The sequence below is a fragment of the Gloeophyllum trabeum genome, assembly GCF_000344685.1.
Source record: "Gloeophyllum trabeum ATCC 11539 unplaced genomic scaffold GLOTRscaffold_00003, whole genome shotgun sequence".
In the NCBI taxonomy this organism is placed as follows: Eukaryota; Fungi; Basidiomycota; class Agaricomycetes; order Gloeophyllales; family Gloeophyllaceae; genus Gloeophyllum; species Gloeophyllum trabeum.
The window spans coordinates 2,634,342-2,656,450 of record NW_006920412.1 but is presented as its reverse complement, the minus strand read 5'-3'; the positions used below and the strand labels follow the sequence as shown (position 1 = coordinate 2,656,450).

Here is a 22,109-nt window from a genome sequence, read left to right as displayed (position 1 = left end):
CACGAACTACTTCGACCCCTTCTTCTCCCTTTCCGAGTTCGACCGCCTCTTTGACGAGGCGTTCGCAGCTCGTACCGGTGGGAACACCACTGGAAATAACCAAGTGCAGCGCCGGAGCACTGACAATGGATCACGTCTGTTGAGACCAAGGTAAGTACTACGATGCTCCTTCCGCGTCGATGACACGGATGCTAACATATCCCTTGTACAGGATGGACGTACACGAAGACAATCAGAATAACCTGGTGACGGCTACCTTCGAGCTCCCGGGTCTCAAGAAAGAAGACGTCAACATCGACGTGCAGAACAACCAGCTGAGCGTCTCCGGGGAGACCAAGATCTCGTCGGAGCGTGACGAGAATGGATACGCCGTCCGCGAGCGGCGGTACGGCAAGTTCTCGAGGACGCTCCCGCTTCCTCAGGGTATCAAGGTTAGTAGATTTTGTCCAAGTCTTGTGATTCGAGCATCGTACTGACTGTTTCTTCAGCCCGAGGAGATCAAGGCATCGTTGGAGAACGGCGTCTTGACTGTCACCTTCCCTAGGACCGCACCTGAGGCGGCCCCGAAGAAGATCACTATCTCGTGAAGTCACGGGCCTCGAGGAGGATAGAGGAGCCACGAAGCATACAATGTACTGTATACCTGCGATGGATGTATCATATACCTCTGTATTATAAATGCATGATCATCTCCCATAATTCGACTGTGACTGTGAGCCTTGAAGTTCGAAGTGCGGTGAGTTCCACTGTAGACAAGAGTGAGCCCAAGATATATTAATGCGCCCCGTGTATTCTGCCAAGTTACTGATATCAGTCACATCCAAGATGCATTTTCATCAATCTGCCCCATCCAATTTCGACTGCTTCGCTTAAACTCGATACGCCCTCATGAATGCCAAGAAGAACACCAGAAATACCACTGCAAATACGTAGAAGACGCGGCCCTGCTGAGATGGATCTCCACGCGCAAGGAAATCGCGCAATGGGAGGAATACCAGACCGACGATGAAGTTCGCAATCCCTGTAATACGTCCGTTGCTATACTTAAGTGATCATTTAGACCGGGCAAAGGGGGTGGGTACATACAGTTAAGGGATAATGCAACGGAGGACAGCGCCGATACAGCCTGAGAGCGGTCTGTGAATTGAAGAATGTAGAAGAGGTGAATGACGTACATGAGGCGGGGAAACGTCTGAGATAATCACAAATGGTATTGGCCCCATTCCTATAGCGAATGACCTGTACCACAGTCTGTCAGTATCCCTATCACACGATTCAACGCATACATACATGATAAATGTCATGATCGCGACGCTAGAGAGAGCCACGATCCCATTGTCAAGCCCCATCCCAACTAGGACTAGAGACGCAATGGAGCCGCCTGCGGAGATGGTCAGGAGCTTCTTCCTGCCCATGTTCTGTAATTACAGGGTTGGTTGCGTCCAGTGTGCACCTTCAGTGCATAGGCTGAGGACAGCTGACCTCGATGAGAAAGATGGGCGGGAATGTCATGATGGCATTAACGACGGTGATACCAAGGGAGACATAGGGCCCGAGATCAGGCAGAGATCTGGAGAGGATGTTGTTACTGTAGTACAATACTAATTCTCCTTAGCACTCAATGAAAAAGGCTCATCTTGGGAACGTACCGGCATTCACACCTAGCGTGAGCGGCGAAGGTTAGTAATTTAGTGGACCAATAGAGAAGCTGGTTATGGAAGATTCACCAGATATCTGCTGGCAGAACATCCCTAGACAGACTATGGACAGCGGCTTACGCAGCTCGGGTACAACTAAAAGGCGAGGAACGGTGACGGCAGCTTCGTGCCTGTCCTCAGGTGACCGACTACGGCGAGAGCCTTCGTCTGGAAGAAGAGGATCCTCAACGTCTCCATCTGTAGTCCGCATATAAGCACCACGGATAGTCTCGCGGGACAAAGGAGCATACCGGACCCTCTACCTGCATTACCCCAAAGTTTCCGTGATACATTCTTCACTTCAGGGGCTTTACCGGACCGTACCAACCATACAGGCGACTCGGCTATAACAGGGCTGGAAAGCAAGTGTATGATAGATAAAGCGCACGAGAGCAGCAGCACCATGCGCCATTCTCGGGGTGTGGCAAGTTTAAGTCCTATTGACTGGGTGAAGAGGATGCCGAACACAATGGCCAGCTGAGTGAGAACACCTGTATCACAACAGGGGGATTAGTCATGAGGTAGCACGGGCTCGTAAGGGCATACCGACGTTGCCCTTTATCTTGGCGGGACTGATCTCCCCCAAGAAGACGGGGCCAACGCAGATTCCTATCCCAGCGCCAACTCCCACTAACATTCTGTAACACAATGGACATATATTTTAAGGTCCCAGATACAACAGAACGCACCTCCCAAAGGCTAACGGAAACACAGAAGCTGACACGCTCATTATGCCCGTCCCCGCAGCCGTCATGAGCGAGCTCGCACGAATCGCGTCCTTCCTACCTCTCTTGTCCATAACTAGGTTTGCTCCCATGCTCCCCAATAACCCTCCCACTGTAAAGACGGAGGTTACGACGGAGAAGGTGGCGTCCGTCATGGGTATGCACGTCGGTAGCCCATAGTGCCGAGAGTAGTCGTCGGTCTTCTTGCATGTCAGGACTCGTTCAATCTGGTTGAGCGCGGAGATGTGGTATCCATACTATATAGACGAGTTCAACAGCTTTCACCCTGGTGGGCCCGCTGTGTTAACATTACCTGGTGTACGCCTGAGCACCGGCTTCACTGGGATAGACGGATACACGCACCTGAAACGACACAACAATGACCCAAAGACACACTGCCCACCCATAGAAAGTGAAGCGTTGCGGGTCCTTGTGGTCGGCCATGCAAGCAAGTTAACACGCTGGGCGCACCTCAGCCACAGGCCCACAGCGTCGACGGCGGTGATCAGAGCGGAAGCAATTGCCACAAATGCCGGAAACGGTAGTCGGTATGATGGCAGACGCGACTTGCTCTGTTACAGTAGACTGTCGGTGACAACCTCAAGCTGTTTCGAAGCTGGCTCTCTCTGGCGCCCTGCGTACACGCCATAGGCCAGCTGTTGACTTGGAAATTGCCTTCGGCTACAACAGTCTCTCTCGATGTCGGACGTCGAGCGCAAGGAGACCGATGCGTTCCTTAACTTCTTCGCTACGTTCGAGCTCACAAGACCTGTAACGACAGTCTCCGACTTGAGCGATGGAGCTGCGTTATTTGAGATCCTCTCACTTATGTAAGTTAATGGAAATGCATATATGCGCTTCGTCAAGCTTAGCCGACTCGCCCAGTGACGCAGACTACTTCCGCCAACCTACCCGCCCGTCTGCCCAGCCTTCAGATAACTGGGTGCTCCGCTTCAGTGCGCTCAAGCGCATATACCGACTTATGACACAGTACTTTGCCGATGTTCTTCACCAACCGACGAGTGCGATGGAGGTACCGGACCTGCAGGCCATGGCGAAGGACCACAGCATCACGGATACGCTAATAATGTGTCGGCTCACTATTGCTATCGCTGTGCAGTGCGAACAGAATAAGGAGATGATAGAGAAGATTCAGGGACTCAGTGAAACGGATCAGCATTATCTCATGCGGGCCATCGAGCAGGTGCGTGTGGTTACGCTCTGGGGATAGGTCTAGTAGGGACGAGAGTATAGATCATGGCCAAAGCAAACGTCTCGGGAGACAGGAGTGTAGGAGAAGTCAGCATGACTGAGTGAGTGTTCTGAGCAGCACGAAGGACTAGATACTCAATCCCCTTCAGCGACGACCACTATTACCAGATCCAATCAGAGCGAAGTCGAATATTGGGTGAGAAGGAGACTTTAGAAAAGGTCTACCAGGCGTTACTTGAGGAGCACCGACAGCTACAGACCAGCTTTGACGACGTCACCTCGGAAAAGGAGGATGCCCTCGCACGGCTGCGGGAGATGCGGCGTGAAGTCGATAACCGGAGGAATGACAAGGCGGATGTTATGATGAGGGCGGAGATTGACCGTCTTCGGACCGAGCTGTGAGTGAGGTTGTCCTTTGCTTCAATATAGCCTACCAATCTGAGGAGGATATTAGCCAGAAGAGCGAAGACAATCTGGCTATGGTTGAAGGGGAGTTGGACAAGCAAACATCTCTCGTGACGGACCTGACCCGTAAAGTCGACGAATTGCAAGCCACGGCTGACCAAGCCGCGAAATTGAAAGATCAGCTGGATGAGTGAGTGTTAGTGTGATACGGCCCCGTGCTCCATTGACGATATGCGCAGGTATCGTCATGCAGCAGACAAACTGCAGAAAACCGAAAACGTTATGGAGAAATATAAAAAGAAGCTTCAGGAGGGCGCAGACCTGAGGCAACAAGTGAAGGTACTCGCATTCTTATTCGCATCCTCCTTCAAGCTCTCATCGCATTTCCTAGGCGCTGGAGAAACAAAATGCAGACCTCGTAGACAAGAACGCCTCGTTAGAAGAAGAGTACCGCAAGGTCGCAGCCTTCAAGCCTCTGATGGAATCCTACAAGACGCAGATTGCCGAACTCGAGACGAAATCCTCGGTGCGGAACAAGGAACTCGACACGCTGCGCTTTGAGCTCGAGCAGACGCGCACAAAGCTCAAGATCGCAAACGAGGAGCGGGCAAAGGACTCGGAGACGCTCGAGCTGTACCAAGAACGCGTTCGCGAGCTCGAGCTCAGCTCGCATCGCCCTGTGCGTGCCACGAAGCCTGAGGGCGCAAATGGCGACGCACCCCAGTCGCCGGATGCGTACACGGAGGGCGAGTCCTTGGCAGATATGAGCCAGGACCTCGGCGAGGAGATGGAGGACGCGATTTCGGGTACAACGATGACGGACCTGAAGCTACAGGTAAAGCGGCTCACGCGCGAGCTCGAGGCGGCACGCACGAACCAGGCGGACGCGAGCCGCACGCTGGTGCTCGAGAATCTGCTCGAAGACGCGAACCGCATGAAGGCGCGGTATGAGGCGGATTATTTGGCGGCGCACCGTGAGAAACTGAAGTTGCAAGCTGATTTGGAGGAGATCAGGAGCGGGAAGGCGCTGGGCGACGGGTGAGTGCCTGTTTTTGGAAGAGTGCTGGTTTGACATGACTGCTGATTTGATTATGGGTAGTGCGGAGGCTGCCATTGCTCTGCGGCAACGTCTCAACGAGACTGTTGACCAGCTGGATGCTCTTCGTAAGGAACATGCAGAGCTGGAAGTCAAATTCGAGAGCATCAACAAGGAGCTGACTATCGCCAAGTCTGACCGTACGTTCGCATCTTTCAAATCGAATATGTTGCTCATGGCTATAATGTAGTCAACCTGGTTAATAAGGATCAGCTCGAGATCCTCGCCACCCTCCGGGAATCGGTTAACGAGGACAAGGCCGGTCTCGAGGCCGAGACAGAGAGGCTGCAGAAACAGATCAAGGAGCTCAGCGAAAAGAATAAGATGCAGCTTGAGCAGATCAACGGGCTGCTTATGGAGAAGATCAACCTGCAGGGAGAAGGCATCAGTCAGCGAGAGAAGATGCTCCAGCGGGAGCGAGACTTCGGGTGAGTTAACCCGGTAACGTGAATAGGCTGAATGCTGATTGCTGCACTTTCTAGGGATCTACGGGCCACGCTTTCGGGCAAGGATCTGCCTGAGGATATCAAGTCGCGGTTGCTCAGTCTCCACGAGGAGAATATTACGCTCAAGGAGCAGCTGAAAACATCTCAGGAGAAGCTTGTGAAGGCGAAACAAGTACGTCGCGCTGTCATTTGTATAGCTTAACAAGCAGTCCTAACAGAATTATAATGCAGTTCATCAAGAACCAAGACAAGCTGTTCAAGGAAGAGCACGCAAAGACGCTCAGTACAGCGGCGCATGTGAGTTGTGACTTCCACATTGGAAGTTCACATTTGTCTAAATCATGTTCTTACAGGGATCGTTCGAGGAGGCGGAAGTCAGCTTCCGGTCACAGATTAAAATTCTTGAAGAGGAGGTTGCTCGGCATAAAGTATGCAGTTGTCCTATCGGCCTCATTTCCTTGCTGACCACCGTCTTCGCCAGCGTCTCATGATGGAATCAACGAAACGCTACCGGAGAGAGCAAGAATTGATGCTCAGCGCTATCCATGCGCTAGGCATGAAGACTGCGCGAGATTACTTGGGCAGCACGACGCAGCAGACGCGACCCGGGCCGACGAGCTGGCTGGGACAACAGAGGAAGAATGTAAGTGACGAGTTTTCAATTATGGTTCGTGCAGCGATGCTGACCACCTCCCAGATGGGCCAGACATTGCGCCGGTGATGATCGGACCTCTCATTGTCACGTCTCTTGTTCCATCTTGTAGATTCCTCTTAGATAATACCCCGGATGCTAATGATATATCATGTACAAACCTCGCATTCGTCCTATGTATTCTGTAGCCTTTCTATATTTGTTTAGTGTGATGAATCTTTAGACAGTGAACGCGTGGACCAAGACATCTCGCTGTTTTCAAAGGCCCAGGATTAGCTCTGCAGTCAAGTCCGCGCCACTGGTCACCCTACCCTGGGGCTTTGGCTTCCTCAGTTCCTGTGCATGTATGACGATGAAATAATACTATGCATTTATGATACACCGGTATATATATAGTACATTCATTGCAGCTATACATTACATTGCATGTTACATTGATTGTCCACCTTCCGCCCAGCAGTAGTTACGAGATAGTGATCTTCTTTGGAGCCGCCTCTGGCGCGGTCCTGGGGAAGGTCACCGTTAAGACGCCGTTCTCCAACGATGCCTTGATCTCCTCGGGCTGAAGAAACAGTCAGTACGATGCTCGAATCACAAGACTTGGACAAAAGCTACTAACCTTGATACCCTGAGGAAGCGGGAGCGTCCTCGAGAACTTGCCGTACCGCCGCTCGCGGACGGCGTATCCGTTCTCGTCGCGCTCCGACGAGATCTTGGTCTCCCCGGAGACGCTCAGCTGGTTGTTCTGCACGTCGATGTTGACGTCTTCTTTCTTGAGACCCGGGAGCTCGAAGGTGGCTGTTACGAGGTTGTTCTGAACGTCTTCGTGGACGTCCATCCTGTCGAGTGATGCGTTAGTATCTATGTCGTTGCAAGTGGTAAAGCGTTTCGTAATACTCACCTTGGCCTCAAAAGACGTGAGTCAGGGTCAGCGCTGCGACGCTGCACCTGGTTGTTACCAATGGTGCTCCCCCCAGAGCGAGCCGCGAACGCTTCGTCAAAGAGGCGGTCGAACTCGGAGAGGGAGAAGAAGGGATCGAAGTAGTTCGTGAGCGACATGAGAATCTAGCACTAAGAGTTGTCGATAGAGCTTTTAGTTCGTTCCTTTCTGGATGTCTTGCTGTCCTAGCGCTGCGTTCCGCGGGATTTTATATCTGAGGCCAAACGTTTTACTAGACCGTCATAGAAACTTCCAGAAAATTGAAGATTACAGAAGGAGACACTTGAAGCAAATTCGAGGGAATCTCCACGCATAATATGGAAGGGTCTTATTCACTCAATACAATTCCCCAGGGTTATGAAAGGGAGTGAAATGCCTGGTTGAAGGTGAATCGAGTTGCGCCTCCCATCTTGAGACGGGTTAGCGCTCAGCTTTGATTGGACCATAGCAGGTGGTTACGTAATAAAATGGCTAGTCCACGTGGCTTCTATCAATTTCCTAGCACGGCGATAGACTGCCGGCTTCTAAGTTTGGGTCCAACCGAGGCATTGCCACCGATGCCGCACAGGCAGCGAAGTCGGAGCCGACGTCGCGTCGGAACCAACTTGCTCTCGTCGCCCTCGGGCCATTCAAATTATGCTCGTTCTAGTACGAGGCATTTGTTCGCCTTTCTACGACCGACGAGGTGTAGATACAGTACGCGTTGAGGCGGACTTGCGCTTGCATCGCTTCGCCGGCATGCCGTAGCGCCTTTGTGGCTTGGCGTGTGTACCAACGGCACAGCTCAAACACGTCTAACCCGGAGGCTATTTGACAGCAATGATGTTGAACAAGCGTGACGAGGACATGATGGCTGCGAGGAAAGCGTCTGTTCGCTGCCGCAGCTTCAACTTGCTCGCTGCCATGTTCGCGTTCCTCACCAGTTCGGTTCCAGGACGCCAGGAAACGGAGCAGGCCAGAGCAAGGAACGTGTCGCTAAGCGACCGGCTCGGACTGTTGGATGATCCGGCATCTATGTACACCTGGGCTTTTTGCACATGACCGTCACCGAGTCTCCTGTTTTCCCTCGTATTTTTGGTTCAGTCGAGGTGAGGGGGCGGTCTACGGTCGAGTTTGGGATTTGTGGCGGGCAGATCTGCCACAAAAAACAGAGAGAAAAATAAAAGAAAGTGGCATTCAAGATGGAAAATGTCAAGTCCGCGCCGCTCTGGAGAATGCGGGGTAAAGACAGCGGAGGAGGGCGGATCACGTGGCGGCGTTGCTTCTGATCGAGAGCTTGCGAGCGAGTGGACGGTTGCCTGTGTGATGTTTCGTTTTTCGTTCGCGAGCCCGACGTCCGCTCTGCTCTGAATACCCACCACCGCTTTCCAGCCGGCCTCCCCTTTTGCTGGCACAGGGCCCGACGCCGCGCTCAGAGCTCCCGCTACAGTCTGTCTTTACTCCCCCACACTCGTTTGCCCTAGGCTCGCCCAGCCTCGTCATATACCCACCCGGCTCACCATGGCCCTAATCCAACTTTTCCTCCTTTTTTCCGTCGCTCGTGCGGCGTTTGCGGCGACTGCTGAAGAATGGAGGGGTCGCTCGATATACCAGTCAGTTATCTGCTGCTTACCCATGCCGTATAGGAGGCTGACGGACGCGTAGGATCATCGTGGACCGCTTCGCCCTGCCCGACGGCGCCGACCCGAATGCCTGCGACACCAGCAAGCAGACCTGGTGCGGTGGTAATTGGAAGACCATCAAAGACAACCTCGACTACATCCAGGACGCCGGCTTCACCGCAAGTAAGTTGCCAGCTCATGCACGCGACCCTGGACTAATATCCCTCCCAGTCTGGATCAGTCCGATCTCTCAGAATTACCAAGGCGAACGGACGCCGTACGGCGACCCCTACCACGGGTACTGGATTCAAGACGCCTCGAAGCTCAACGAAAAGTTTGGCACTGCTGACGACTTGAAAGCGCTCTCCGACGAAGTTCACAGGCGCGGGATGTAAGCATATACGTGGGCATCTACGAGGCGTCTCCATAATATAGCCGCAGGTACCTCATGGTCGACGTTGTGGTTAACAATGTCATGGCACTGTCCAACACCCCGGATCTGTCAAAGTTTTTGTTCAAGGAGCAGGTGTGTATAATGCACACCTTGAATTATTATGGAATCTCACCTCATTCTCACAGTCACAATACCACCCGTACTGCCCCGTGGACTACAGCAACATTACCAGCGAACAGAACTGCTGGCTGGGTGACACGAACGTGTACTTGCCTGATGTCAACACCCAGGATTCTACCGTGGTCAGCACTTACCAAGACTGGGTCAAGAACATGGTCCAGACGTACAACATCGATGGTCTCCGTATTGACGGTAAGCCGGTACCTTCCCTCATGGTCCGTCCGAGCTGACGTGTTTATCCAGCCGCTAAGTAAATACGAGCAGCGCATATATCGAGGCCCCAGGCTAACCTTAGCATTCAGGCACGTCAACACCGACTTTTGGCCCAAGTTTTGCGGCGCCGCCGGCGTGTTCTGTATCGGTGAAGTATATGAGACATCCGTCGAGTACGCCGCACTTCCCTATTTGTTACCCGCTGTCTAATAGTCTTCCCGCGCAGCAATGCTGCCCAGTACCAGGGCGAGCAGGCACTGGACTCTATCCTGAACTATCCTTTGTATGCTGCGCTTACCAACGGTTTTGCCATCCCTGGACCTCTCAACCTCTCGGCCATTGCTGACACCATGGCTCAGTCGAAGCAGAAGTTCAAGGTACGTAACAGACTTGTAAATGACTGAATGACGTTGATGGACATCTGATGATAGGACCCCGGACTTCTGGGCAATTTCTTGGAGAATCAGGATGTACCCCGGTGGGGGAACCTCTCGGTCGACCCGCAGAGTCTTTAGTGAGCTATTGTTACTCTCTCGGTGTTTGGAGACCGAATGCTGATCGGTCGATAGCAATGCGATGGCTTTCACGTTCATGTCCGACGGGTATGTTGTATCGCCTCGATAGCACTTCGGTGTCAATCTGACTCCGCGTGTAGTATTCCCATTGTCTACTATGGTCAAGAGCAGTACTTCAGCGGCGGTAACGACCCGTACAACCGTGAGCCCCTGTGGCCATCGAAGTACCAGAACACCACCGCATACCAGATCATGTCTACGCTGAACAAGGTCAGTGGATCCATGCGGATGGTCAATCCATGACAGCTGCTGATTTTGATCACGTCAGCTGCGCAACTTCCTCATTAACGGCACCGACGATTGGCTGCACTCGCCAGCGCAACTCCTGACGACGACCCCTCACGGCTTGTCGGTGATGAAAGGAAATGTCATTTCCATCTTGACGAATATCGGCTCTCCTGTAAGTTTGCTGCGTCAGGAATCCTGAAGGCAGCCGCTGATGTACTGGCTTGGTTTTTAGCCCGCTAATCTCAGTGTCGCTGTGTACACGCCCTTTGAGAACAACTTCGCCACAACTGAGTATGTCTTATTGATATGTGCTCACGAAGTCGCAGGCTGACCAACGCGCGCAGTGTCCTCTCCTGCCGCCAGTGGGCAGTAGGTAGCAACGGCACCGTCGACGTTGAGTACACTCGGGGCGGCCAGCCCGTCGTTTTGGTGCCCAGCTCACAGCTGGAGGGGTCTGGCCTGTGTGGCTACGCCGTGAAGAACAGCACGAAATCCGCTGCCAGCATGGCATCAGGGGCGCCCTCGGGCCTGTCACGATACGATGCCATGATGACGTCCGCTCTTTTAATCCTCCTCACTCTGGGGTCATTTGTCTTTAATTAGTTCAGTGTTTGAGTAGCATTGGGCGGGTTCGGTATTTTTCTTCGTCTTCATCTTATGCCAGCATTTTCTCTGTTCCTGTAGGGAGTAGTAGTAGCATTGGGATTTGTTCCACCCACATCGTGCATGTACCAATTAATCGCAATCATTGTGCAAAGGAGTCCTGTACCATAGCCGCTGCACAGATCCAACCATTTTGGTGATAGCGTTGGAGTCTTCCCCGCCCCTTCATTTGAGGCGGAGCCCGAAACGGCGGTCGCGCGTTCGCACACGACGGTCAGTGCAGGCTCCGCCACCATCGTCCTCGCCGCGCAAGGCAACCCTACGCGTGGTCTCTTCCTCCCTGCTCCCATTCACTTCCCGCAAAATTATCCAAAACGGCGTCCGGTGCTGGTGGCGTCCCTCGCCGCTCGGAGGCTGCGACACGGTCGCCCGCTATGGACTCGCCGTCGTCGAACAGCAATATACACACTATAGTCAAGGCGCAGATTGTCTTCCTGTTGTCCACGCTCACGGAGGACAACTTTGAGCGGAATCAGCTTGAGATCCGGTCGGTGAGTGTCGTGCGCTGGCTGGGACTGGGGGGGTACGTTGGGATGTGCACGCTGACTTGACGCGTGCGTACGCGCGTCTTCCACAGCTGTCCGAGCAACATGGGATCGATACGTATCTCCACTTCATCCGTCGCCTCATTGTCCACTCGCAAGCGAGGCTGTCGGGCACGGCGCCGCCGTCCGCGTTCGATACCTCGAGCGCGCTCACGTTCCGCCTCTTGATCCAGGAGACGCAGCGCCTCGCGCGTGACCCCTTCCTCGCGGACCGCTTCCGGGACGGCATAGACAAGGGCGAGGGTGATGTGTTCAGGAACTTTGATCTCACCCGGTTCGTGGACAGAGTGGGATTGCGGCCCCTCGAGCGCCTGGTGCTCGCCGCGTCCATCGTGTCGGTGCCAACGCGCAAGGAGCTCGCGAGCCAGGCACAGAACATAATCCGCACGGAGTTTGACAATGCTGTCTTGGCGCTGTGCCAGCACCCGTCGTTCGACCATGCGGACTTGTCCGTGTCGCAGCTCACGAAACTGATGACGAACCTCCTCCAAGATCCCCCGGACGACTCTCCGGTTCTCGATGCGACGCAAAGACAAGCCCTTATTATGGCTGCACAGACGAAGTACGGCCTGGATATCGTGATGCCCATCGTAAAGCGGATACTCCCTAACCTCACGTGAGTGTGTCTTAGCCGTGACAGTCTCGCGTTGTATAATCAAATTATGGCAGATTACCTCCCGGCACGACTGTTGTGCAAGCGCTGCAGCAGCTTGGTCCAGAGATCACTGAAGATCCTGAGATTGTCCTAGCTCTGTTCCATCGCTTCGGTATATCGAAGACGAACCCTCCTCGAGACGAGCAGGTTATCGAGATAATCTCAACGTTCGCGCGTCTAGCGACTGAAGGCGCTGTCTTGTGTGATGTATCGTCCGTTATAAGGGCTATTAATAGCTTTGTAAGTCATTCGTGGCCGGTAATTGGATATGTCTGACATTATATACAGAATCTTGAGCTTGACTGGCCGGCGGTCATCAAGTCGTTTGATCGTCCGGAAAGGGCCGTCGATACTGCTACCTTGAAGCTCCTGATCACGATCTTGCTAAGCGCTCCTCGGTTCGAACCGCATGCTGTGGCGGGTTTCTGGTCTGCTTGGGAGAATCCTATGTATCAGCTACGTCTCCTTGATGCTCTGTTGTCCCTTCCTGCCGATACGTTCAACTTCGTCTCCCTGCCTGGGAGGAGAATCGTGACCGTTGATGACGTAGCCAACGCCAGTCCTACCATCAAATCTCTTGCAGCCAATGTGCAAGGCCAGACTTGGAACTCCCTGGATTTGTTCGAAGTGCTGGTGACTCATGCCGGATCCGAGTCTCTGGAAGTGCACAACTACGTGCGTGAAATGCTGGACAAGGCTGTAAAAATCAGTGCAGAGCTTGTCCATATGGGCTTGTTGCAAGTCTCGGTAAGTACCTAACTCGGGTGAAGTTACAAGAATCCTCACGGCTGCCTTTAGCAAACCTCCTGGAACGACATCCGTCTGGAGTACACTCAGAAACTTCTCGCCATGTTCCTGGCCGGGCATCCGAACCACCAGCTCGTCTTCATGCGGATCTGGCAAATCGACCCCCCCTACCTCACTAATGCTTTCCGTGACTTCTATGAGGAGAGCCCACTCAACATCACTAGAATACTAGATGTCGCCCAAGATCTCAAAGTGAGTAACGATATCAAACCTCTTTGCACTTACCTGATCTGTCATCTCCCGTAGATATTAGACTCCCTTCTTGAAGTTCGCCCTTTCACCTTCGCTCTCGATGTCGCTGCGCTTGCCTCACGCAGAGAGTATCTCAATCTTGACAAATGGCTCGCGGATAACGTCTCCGCTCACGGTGCGGAATTTTTGCATTCCGTTATACAGTTCCTAGATATCAAAATGGAAAGCGAGAAGGCAACCCGTATCACTGACCCCGCGGTTGACCATCGTACGATGCCACTCAATCCTCAGACTATCGCCATCTTCTTGCGAGTCCTGCGAAACAGGTGCGATCTTTTATCTTTGTAGTAGATGTAACTCATGTACGTATAGCTCTTCCATGTTGCACGAGAGCGACGTGGACTACTGCTTGGAAGTCCGCAACGCCTGCCTGCAGATTCATCCCCGTTTAATGCCGCTAACCCCAGGATCGGATGCAGAGCCAGGTTTCACTGTGGTATCCTATTCGCCCGAAATCGAGGCCGAAGTGGACGCGATCTATAAGCAGATGTACGACGAACAAATTACTATCGATGAAGTCATAGCTATGCTCCAGAGAAACAAGGCGTCGTCCAATCCCAGGGATCATGAGATCTTCTCTTGCATGTTGCACTTCTTGTTCGACGAGTACAAGTTCTTTCAGGCTTTCTACCCTCCTCGGGAGCTGGCTATGACCGGGTACCTCTTCGGCTCCATCATTCAATACGAACTTGTCGACTACATCCCTCTTGGCATTGCTATTCGCTATGTCCTCGATGCTTTGAACTGCCCTCCGGAGACGAACCTGTTCAAATTCGGTATTCAGGCGCTCATGCGGTTCGAATCTAGGTTGTCGGAGTGGCAACCGCTTTGCCAAGCGCTTCTGAAGATCCCTCACCTACTGGAGGCGCGGCCAGAGTTGGTTCCTATCATCCAGCGGGCCATTGCGAATGCCCCGGAAGGGATGGCCAACGGCACTGACTTCCGTGTCCTACCCCCTGTGGAACCTGCTCCGGTCTTCACTGCCATTCAGCCCGACAAAATCGAGGATGAGCTCATTGTACCACCCGAGGAGACTTCTGACAAGATTCTTTTCATCGTCAACAATCTGGCCCCGAGCAATTTCGACTCCAAAGTCACCGAGATGAAGGAGTACTTCAAGGATGAATACGCTCGTTGGTTCGCCAACTACCTCGTCGATCAGCGCATCAGCACCGAACCCAACAACCACCCGTTATATCTCCGATTTCTCGATATGCTGGACGGACCCATCCTGCCCAAGTTCATCTTGCACGAGACCTATATCAAGTCTGCAGCTCTACTGAATTCCGAGAAGACCGCACAATCGAGTTCCGAGCGAGTGATTCTCAAGAACGTCGGGGTATGGCTTGGCACTATTACGTTAGCCCGCGACAAGCCTATCAAGCACAAAAATCTGTCTTTCAAGGACCTTCTTATTGAAGGCTACGACAACAATCGCCTGATCGTGGTGATTCCATTTGTGTGTAGGACATTGGAACCTGCAGCGAAGTCGACGGTTTTCAAGCCACCAAATCCGTGGCTAATGGCTATCATAAGTCTCCTCGCTGAGTTATACCATTTCGCGGAGTTGAAGCTGAACCTGAAGTTCGAGATTGAGATGCTGTGCAAGAGTCTTGACATCGACCTGGACGGAATCGAAGCTACCAGCGTTCTCCGAAACAGGCCCTTGACCGAATCTTTGGCTGGTCCCCCACTGCCAGATTACGTACCCGACATCGATGCGCTCCCAATAGGGGGGTATGACCCTGCCTCGCAGGTTTCCGAAGCGCAGGTTTTGGGTCTAGGGCCCACTAGTCCCTCAGACGCACAACGTGTCGTAGGGGCGCACATAGAATCTTTGCTGTCTCAACTCTCGCAGCGCGTGATGATCAGTCCCCAGCTACCGTTTGCGCATAACCACGTGTTCAAGCGTGCTGTCCAGTTAGCTGTGGACCGGGCGGTGCGGGAGGTGAGGATCTTGCTTTTTGCTTATGTACACATGCGGTCATATCATACTGACACTTCCTCAGATTATCATGCCGGTCGTGGAAAGGTCCGTCACCATAGCTGGTATATCAACCCGAGAGCTTGTGGCGAAGGACTTTGTGACCGAGCCCAACGAAGAGAAGCTCCGTAAGGCAGGCCATTATATGGCTCAGAAGTTGGCCGGGAGTTTGGCTCTTGTGACTTGTAAGGAGCCGTTGAAGAGTAACCTCACTACGCATATCAGGCAATTCTTGCTGGAACAAGGCTTCAGTGATGTCAGTTGTTTTACTTGCTTGTATCACATAGGCCTGACATTATCCACAGCAACTCGTTACCGAGAGTGTTGTTATGCTCTTGGTACAGGACAACCTAGACGAAGCATGTCACGCAATTGAGCAGGCTGCTATGGACCGCGCAGTGGCTGATGTGGACGAAGGATTCGCGACGGCGTATGAATTGCGTCGGCGCCATCGGGAGGTACATTATACTACGTGTGACCATTGCACGATCTGCATTGACTAATAAATCGCACAGCAACGAACCGGGCATGCCTTCTGGGACCAGACAGCTGGTGCAAGCAGCTTCGTTGCTAGTCTTCCTGACCCGCTTCGGATCCGCGCCGCTGGGGTTCAAGCGAATCAAATGCTCGTGTACGAGGACTTCGGTAAGTATGGTGCATGCGTTTGATGTCCGCATACTCACGAGTGTCAGCTACGGACGCGAGGCGACGTGTCACAGCCAGCCGACCTGGTTCTACTGTTTCGTACGCTCGGACTGATTTCTCGAGCATGGTCTACCCTCAAACGCCGGTGCAAGATCTCCCGCTTGCCGGCGCAAGGTTGTTTACACATGGAGAGGCCATGCAACGTTTTGCTGTGGGTATCGCTACATTTCTAATGTGCTGTCTTATCGATTAATTGCGGTCTAGTTATTGAACCAGGAGCTCGAGGCCTTCATCCCGCAGATGCCCGTGCAATCTTTGGCTGCGCTACCGCCCAATCATGACCTGCGCCAGATCATCAGGCAGATAGTCCTAGTCACCACTGAGTCACTGGAGGCCGAACGAACCGCCCTCCTCGTGTCCCAAAAAATCGTGCAATACTTGTACAGGACCCAGTGGCAGCTAGCACGAGAGATATACGTCGCCTTATTAGATCAACTGTGTCAAAACTTCGCGGACGTTGCGAAGGAGGCTATCACATGGCTCATATACGCCAAAGATGACGTACGTCCACACTCTTCCAAATAGATACCCGTCTGACTAGATCAATCTATACAGCGTAAATTCAACGTACCAGCTACCCTCACTTTGCTACGCAGCGGCTTGGTTCAAGTCCAAACTCAAGATGAACAGCTAGCGAAGCACCTGCACGTTGACCCTAAGATCCAATTGCAGAACTTCGCTGCCCGTTTGATTCGAGAGTGCCTGTCAATCGACCCGCCTATCGGCTCTCAAACACAGTGGTCGTTCACAATCGACGCCATGGATCAATTGTCACGGGCCGGCGAGGCTAATGAAGAGTAGGTGTCTTGCATCTTCATAATTTCCCCTTCTAAGCCATTCATAGGGTCACTCGACTGCTTGATGATCTGCGAGGCATCTCTCGGCTTCCTAACTCAACATCCGCCGACGGGCTTGGTTTCCCTGTGTCTGCGGCGAAGACGGAGACAGAGCAGCTGCGAGAGAAATTGTTCAGTTGGTTCCAGCAATGGGTCTCGATTTACCAACGCTCGCCATCCCCTGAGAAGGCGTTTGTTCCCTTCATCACCCAACTCACTAAGCAAGGCATACTGAAAGTGGAAGATGTATCGTCCTTCTTCTTCCGCGTCTGCGCTGAGTCCAGCGTGCAGATGTACATGAAATGCGTCGCCACCGGCGATTTTACGCACGCATTTCAAGCGCTGGATGCTATGGCAAGACTGATCGTGTATATCATCAAGTACCATGGTGATGCTTCAGGGGTGAATAACGACCAGGCCAAAGTCCATTATCTTACCAAGATCCTGTCGATCTTTGTCCTAGTCTTGGCGAATATGCACGAGGAGCAAGGCGAAGCTTTCCAGCAGAAGCCCTTCTTCCGATTCTTCTCTAGCCTAATCAATGATCTCCACACCATCGAGGCACAGTTAGGCACTGCTTACTTCCAACTGTTGATTGCCATAAGGTATGCTGTGAACTCTGCCTTGGGTCACTGCGCTTACCATTCATATCATTGTTTCGCAGTGACACGTTCAGTTCTTTGCAACCCACATATTTCCCTGGCTTCGCATTCTCCTGGATGTCCCTCATTTCTCATCGGTTGTTCATGCCTAAATTGATGTTACACGAGAACCGAGAGGTACGTAGATTCTGCTTCCAATGTGACTCTTACATTGAACTGGCGCGTAGGGGTGGGCCGCCTTCCACAAACTCTTACTGTCCCTCTTCAAGTTCCTGTCTCCGTTCTTGAAAACTGCGGACTTCAGACTGCCATCCAGAGACTTCTATCGAGGGACACTGCGGCTGCTTCTCGTGCTCTTGCACGACTTCCCAGAATTCCTCAGCGAATATTACTTCAGCCTCTGCGATGTTATACCACCCCGGTGCATTCAACTGCGAAACATCATCCTCAGCGCCTTCCCGCCTTCTTTGGTGCTGCCAGACCCTCATCTGCACGATGTGAAGAACACTTTGCCCGAGATGCGAACTATACCGCCTATTCTGTCAGACTTCACCGCGAGCTTAAAGAATGGCGACCTCCGCGATATCCTGGACCAACACTTGCTTGGTCGTGGGACGCCGTCGACGCTTCCATCTCTAAAGGAACGATTGCGTCTTCCAACTGTATCTGAAGGGGCCTCAGAAGCTTACAACTTGTCGTTGATTAACTCCGTCGTCATGTACATAGGGGTCTCCTCCGTAGCTCAGAGCAAAGCCAAAAATGGGTCCTCTTTGTTTCTTCCGAGCGACCCTGGTGTGGTTCTCCTGCAATATTTGGTGGAGAACTTGGACGTGGAAGGTACGTGATGTTTCAGAGCGTGATCTCACCTCTCTTGCTCAATCTGTCTTGCAGGTCAACACCATATCCTCGGCGCTGTTGTATTGCACCTGCGATATCCTAATGCTCATACGCATTGGTTCAGCCAGCTTCTGCTCCATCTCTTCTCGGAAGTCAAGGATTCGCGCTTTAGGGAGGTCATGACGAAGGTTCTCTTGGAGCGTTTCATCGTACATCGGCCACATCCTTGGGGCGCACTCGCCACGTTCATTGAGCTTCTAAGCAATCCGAAGTATGGCTTCTGGAACGAGGACTTTGTCCGAGTCACCCCCGAGGTCACCCTCCTCCTGGAAAGCGTGAGTTCTCGTCCCTCTCCAATCGTTATCATACATTGCTGACGCTCTTGGCAGGTTTCGAGGTCTTTAGTTCTCTAGAATCGTGATCGCTGTTGTCCCTGCTATCTGTTCTATATCTGTCTGCCTCTTTGCTTTGGGTTTTTATTGCACCACACATCACTGTATTGTATCATCTTAGTTCACGACCGCATTGTTCAAGGCTGTTCCTTTCCTGGACTTTGATTACGACTACTGTTTATAACCCACAAGCGTACTTTATATCCCACTGTATCACAAGGCAATACATCGTCATCCGGTAATTTCAGCTCAGTCTAACCATGACATGCCCTCATTCCATGTCCAGCCTGGACCCCAGAGACTGGAAGACGCTTGTCAGAAACAATTCAAGTGCGAGCATTCAATAGTAAACGAACCCCGCTCCCTTCACACCTGCGGCTCCTCGTTGATCGATAGAACTTCCGCTAATGACCAACCAATCTGGCACGGTGACACCAGTCCGGACAGGAAACAGCTTTACTACGCGCTCCAGAGTCAAAGGGTCATCTGCGAGCATGAAGACCACGTTATCGTCCGAGCGAGTCGGGTGCGGGTGTAGAAATATGGCACCTGGCATCATCTTGTTCTTTAGACGACGCATACTGTAATTCAATATGACCACCTACCCACGGAGTCACCGCCCAATGAACGACCTTGCAGTGCCAACGCGGTACCCTGGATAGCAAACGGCGTCTCCCCGCGACCCAAACACCATGTCGTGAAATTACCGGACGTGTTCCCGATGACGACTAGGGTGCCCCCTCCTACCTGATCCTCCTGTACTAGCCGCATCAAATGATCGTCAGTGATGATTTCCGCGTCCAGCTTATGATACAGGTTGAGGACATGGGCAAGTCGCAGGGCAACCGAGAGTGATCGGGTCTCCCTAGTATCGGAGATAACAATGAGCACAGGCCCCTTGGATGATAAAGCTGTCGACATGCGGCCGGAAGGCTGAACATTATCGACTCCTATACTCGCAACATCAACCTGAAATCTGATCATCTCTACCCGATATAAGATGCGAATGGCTGAGGTGACGTACATATACCTGACCCGGACGATCAACTGAGAATCTGAGACGGACAGAGCCAGCCTCCTTTGCAGAAGTGGCTATCGACACGTCAATTCCGTTGATAACCAAATCACCAGTAGGCAGATTGCGGCTATGGATGGAGAACGTCCGGATATTGACCGTCCTGACCTCCGTGAAGTTATCACGTTGGGAGACCACCAGTCTCCCTAGCCTGGGTGTACATCATGGGATCTTATCAGTGACTTACTGGGTAGGGAGGATATCTACAAACACTCTGACCTTCCGGGTGTATGCAGACTCTCGACGCTCCAGCCATGGAATGTTCCGGATTCAGATGGGACGGAAACGGTCAATGTATACGTTTCCGTCGTAGATATTGTGTGATTCTGCGTCGCATGATCCAAGAACGCTTGTACTTGGTCGCTAGCTAGAACTGAAGGATAATAGTGGGGCATTCCAGGATCTTCTTTCAAGCTAACATAGGACAGGTAATAATATTACCATGAACGACGACGTAATTGAAGATACACGAACCTGACATTGACTGTTGGATTCCAAGATTTCAAGATGCCGATGTATTCTCTTGAATGCCACACAGGTACATTCTCATCGAGCCCCCTGACAAAAGATCCATATACCAGTATATACCAAGGCGCAAGAGGAGACGTACCCATGCACTGCGAGGACAGGGGTGTTTACCAGGTTCGACAGGAATAGATCATTGTCGTCAGGCGTCAACGATGTCTCAAGAATTGCACGGAGCGCTGGGTCTATGAAATGCGCGGACCTTCATCCAGACGTAAGCATTTGTCTGGCTACCACTCTATCGTTCCTTGCGATACCCGACATACCTAGACTGCGTTAGTGGCACGTATGATTGCGATTTGATGTAACCGCTAGCAGGCACCGCTGGCACGAGGAGATGATATCGGACGTCGATGGCTGTTCACGCAGTGAAGACATGGAATATGCACGAACCGGCTATGACGCGGTCCGGGTATCTGGAGGCCATGTACCATGTACCCTGCCCACCATTGGAATGGCCGACGAGGATCACGCGAGCATCATCTGGTAGTCTCCAAAGGTGCCAAGGGGTGTGGCCTTTCAAGATGGCACCTAGGGCATCTACACTTTGCCATGCATCCTGCGCACTGGGACCATGCCAGTCCAATCCCTAAGATATCGTCAGATTTCTGGCAACCAAATAGAACAAAGCGTACCCAAGAAGTGCGGCCGGTGGGCAGTATGATCCAGCTACTGTTTTGCCGGGGTACAGCTTCCGACCAGGACGGGAACTTGAAGATGTCAACGCCAGCACCATCTGGAGAAGTCAGCGACTACCGCATTGTCATCAGCTGAGGGACTAACGAAGAGCTAAGATAGGAGGATGAGGGTCTCCGGATTCTGGTCCTTTCGGTGGGACGACGAGGAAAGCCGTTGGCGTCGAGTTCATGTAGAGGTATGAGGCTTTGATGGGCTGAAATTTGTCACTAGTCCACAGAGGATATTGCTTCACAGGGATTTCTAACGTCAAAGTAGTTGTTTTTTTCCCTGTCTTGAACCTTATGGTAATCCCTATCTCACTTCCTTTGAAGGGTCCAGACTGAAGCAGCTGCAAAGGAAGAACACGCGTCTGCGTCGGTGCAAGCATAACGTCATGAACCAGACTGAGTTGCAATACCTGGGTTTGGTCAGTTAGACGTAGCACTGAAGAGGGGAGCAAGTAACTTACATCGGTCGACGTCAGAAGCTGGACCTCGTTCACGGTCCACCAATCGGAGGCGGAACGAAAACCAATGCCCAAAGCACTGCCGAAAGCCATTCCGTCAACGAAGTCGCAGGTGATGTCTTGAGAAGGCACTCGAATAATTTCTCCGCCGGGGTGGTCAATTTCGATGTTGAAGTCCACACTCAGAACTGGCACATCGCTGTGGTACGCTGCTGGATCTCCAAACAGGCGGATCTGGGCGCATCAGAGCTGCAGTGGCATGCATGCATGAGGACACGGCAAACCTCATAGTCTCCACTGACGAAAACGTTGTATGTAGTCGGGCTGCTTGTAGAAGGAGGTGTCGAGAACGTAACGACCTGCGGAGGATCTCTCCCCAGTGCGTATATATTACCATAGTGCCATTCCGGCGTAGCAGTTGCCTCCCCTTCAGCAGGAAGGATAGTGAAGAAGGAGCCTTGTAACAATTTGATAGCCAGCTTTGGACCTTCGGTTTCAGAACTCTCAGACGCGGGCGGGTAGACCGTCAAGGTTGTCCGCAGGACTGTGTGGTGCTGCAAGGCTGCCCATCCCTCAGTAGCTCGCAGGGCATTCCATCTACATGACTTATTTCAGTATTTAAGCTAATGGATAATGGCTGCGCATAATGACCGTATTTCAGGGAAGGTGACTTCCAAGTGGCCATCCGTGCTGGCTTCTGCTGTGGTCCAGCTGACCATGCCG

At 52.4% G+C, this 22,109-nt stretch overlaps 6 protein-coding genes across 6 annotated transcripts; 3 read left to right on the top strand and 3 right to left on the bottom strand.

Moving 5' to 3' along the window:
• Nucleotides 1–37: 37 nt before the first annotated feature.
• Nucleotides 38–696, top strand: GLOTRDRAFT_99051 (HSP20-like chaperone; the record flags this gene model as incomplete). Its single annotated transcript, XM_007865503.1, has 3 exons — nucleotides 38–150; nucleotides 212–431; nucleotides 489–696. Coding segments are annotated over 3 exons (432 nt in total), but the record flags the coding sequence as incomplete, so codon positions are not given.
• Nucleotides 697–869: 173 nt separating this feature from the next.
• Nucleotides 870–2,866, bottom strand: GLOTRDRAFT_137234 (general substrate transporter; the record flags this gene model as incomplete). Its single annotated transcript, XM_007865502.1, has 11 exons — nucleotides 870–1,021; nucleotides 1,087–1,126; nucleotides 1,176–1,239; nucleotides 1,291–1,418; nucleotides 1,483–1,601; nucleotides 1,650–1,661; nucleotides 1,728–1,895; nucleotides 1,949–2,188; nucleotides 2,244–2,335; nucleotides 2,387–2,679; nucleotides 2,786–2,866. The coding sequence occupies 11 exons, from the start codon at nucleotides 2,864–2,866 to the stop codon at nucleotides 870–872; spliced, it is 1,389 nt and encodes a 462-aa protein (XP_007863693.1).
• A 3,716-nt stretch (nucleotides 2,867–6,582) lies between these two features.
• Nucleotides 6,583–7,355, bottom strand: GLOTRDRAFT_73041 (HSP20-like chaperone). Its single transcript, XM_007865501.1, has 3 exons — nucleotides 7,135–7,355; nucleotides 6,853–7,072; nucleotides 6,583–6,795 (listed from the first exon to the last, which is right to left on the bottom strand). Exons 1-3 carry the CDS (start codon nucleotides 7,290–7,292, stop codon nucleotides 6,697–6,699), a joined length of 477 nt encoding a protein of 158 aa, XP_007863692.1. The 5' UTR covers nucleotides 7,293–7,355; the 3' UTR covers nucleotides 6,583–6,696.
• A 1,114-nt stretch (nucleotides 7,356–8,469) lies between these two features.
• On the top strand, nucleotides 8,470–11,141 carry GLOTRDRAFT_73036 (alpha-amylase). The gene is made up of 14 exons (XM_007865500.1): nucleotides 8,470–8,765; nucleotides 8,818–8,957; nucleotides 9,006–9,165; nucleotides 9,216–9,300; nucleotides 9,354–9,540; nucleotides 9,592–9,598; nucleotides 9,651–9,734; nucleotides 9,788–9,938; nucleotides 9,993–10,075; nucleotides 10,131–10,163; nucleotides 10,217–10,346; nucleotides 10,405–10,536; nucleotides 10,597–10,655; nucleotides 10,709–11,141. The coding sequence occupies exons 1-14, from the start codon at nucleotides 8,674–8,676 to the stop codon at nucleotides 10,965–10,967; spliced, it is 1,602 nt and encodes a 533-aa protein (XP_007863691.1). The 5' UTR covers nucleotides 8,470–8,673; the 3' UTR covers nucleotides 10,968–11,141.
• Nucleotides 11,142–11,299: 158 nt separating this feature from the next.
• On the top strand, nucleotides 11,300–20,899 carry GLOTRDRAFT_73035 (Not1-domain-containing protein). Its single transcript, XM_007865499.1, has 26 exons — nucleotides 11,300–11,518; nucleotides 11,605–12,188; nucleotides 12,242–12,467; nucleotides 12,516–12,974; nucleotides 13,026–13,226; nucleotides 13,281–13,552; nucleotides 13,599–15,234; nucleotides 15,296–15,526; nucleotides 15,576–15,728; nucleotides 15,786–15,915; nucleotides 15,963–16,126; nucleotides 16,180–16,476; nucleotides 16,531–16,772; nucleotides 16,820–17,416; nucleotides 17,476–17,590; nucleotides 17,641–18,250; nucleotides 18,305–18,585; nucleotides 18,640–18,943; nucleotides 18,999–19,191; nucleotides 19,248–19,868; nucleotides 19,937–20,131; nucleotides 20,192–20,275; nucleotides 20,328–20,444; nucleotides 20,509–20,566; nucleotides 20,636–20,836; nucleotides 20,883–20,899. Exons 1-18 carry the CDS (start codon nucleotides 11,402–11,404, stop codon nucleotides 18,661–18,663), a joined length of 6,339 nt encoding a protein of 2,112 aa, XP_007863690.1. The 5' UTR covers nucleotides 11,300–11,401; the 3' UTR covers nucleotides 18,664–18,943; nucleotides 18,999–19,191; nucleotides 19,248–19,868; nucleotides 19,937–20,131; nucleotides 20,192–20,275; nucleotides 20,328–20,444; nucleotides 20,509–20,566; nucleotides 20,636–20,836; nucleotides 20,883–20,899.
• GLOTRDRAFT_36458 (uncharacterized protein) lies at nucleotides 18,983–20,931 on the bottom strand (the record flags this gene model as incomplete). Its single annotated transcript, XM_007864716.1, has 9 exons — nucleotides 18,983–19,191; nucleotides 19,248–19,589; nucleotides 19,663–19,868; nucleotides 19,937–19,963; nucleotides 20,186–20,275; nucleotides 20,328–20,444; nucleotides 20,509–20,566; nucleotides 20,636–20,831; nucleotides 20,878–20,931. Coding segments are annotated over 9 exons (1,299 nt in total), but the record flags the coding sequence as incomplete, so codon positions are not given.
• Nucleotides 20,932–22,109: the final 1,178 nt, after the last annotated feature.

Excerpts from the sequence above, each read along its gene's own strand:
- GLOTRDRAFT_73036 (XM_007865500.1), top strand. The coding sequence starts at position 8,674 with ATGGCCCTAATCCAACTTTTCCTCCTTTTTTCCGTCGCTCGTGCGGCG. Across the intron at positions 9,735-9,787 it reads GTATATGAGACATCCGTCGA|CAATGCTGCCCAGTACCAGG; the intron begins GTACGCCGCACT and ends CTTCCCGCGCAG. Across the intron at positions 10,537-10,596 it reads TGACGAATATCGGCTCTCCT|CCCGCTAATCTCAGTGTCGC; the intron begins GTAAGTTTGCTG and ends CTTGGTTTTTAG.
- GLOTRDRAFT_73041 (XM_007865501.1), bottom strand. The coding sequence starts at position 7,292 with ATGTCGCTCACGAACTACTTCGATCCCTTCTTCTCCCTCTCCGAGTTC. Across the intron at positions 7,073-7,134 it reads TCACGTCTTTTGAGGCCAAG|GATGGACGTCCACGAAGACG; the intron begins GTGAGTATTACG and ends ATCACTCGACAG. Across the intron at positions 6,796-6,852 it reads CGCTTCCTCAGGGTATCAAG|CCCGAGGAGATCAAGGCATC; the intron begins GTTAGTAGCTTT and ends CTGTTTCTTCAG.
- GLOTRDRAFT_73035 (XM_007865499.1), top strand. The coding sequence starts at position 11,402 with ATGGACTCGCCGTCGTCGAACAGCAATATACACACTATAGTCAAGGCG. Across the intron at positions 11,519-11,604 it reads ATCAGCTTGAGATCCGGTCG|CTGTCCGAGCAACATGGGAT; the intron begins GTGAGTGTCGTG and ends CGTCTTCCACAG. Across the intron at positions 16,127-16,179 it reads AGGCCATGCAACGTTTTGCT|TTATTGAACCAGGAGCTCGA; the intron begins GTGGGTATCGCT and ends ATTGCGGTCTAG.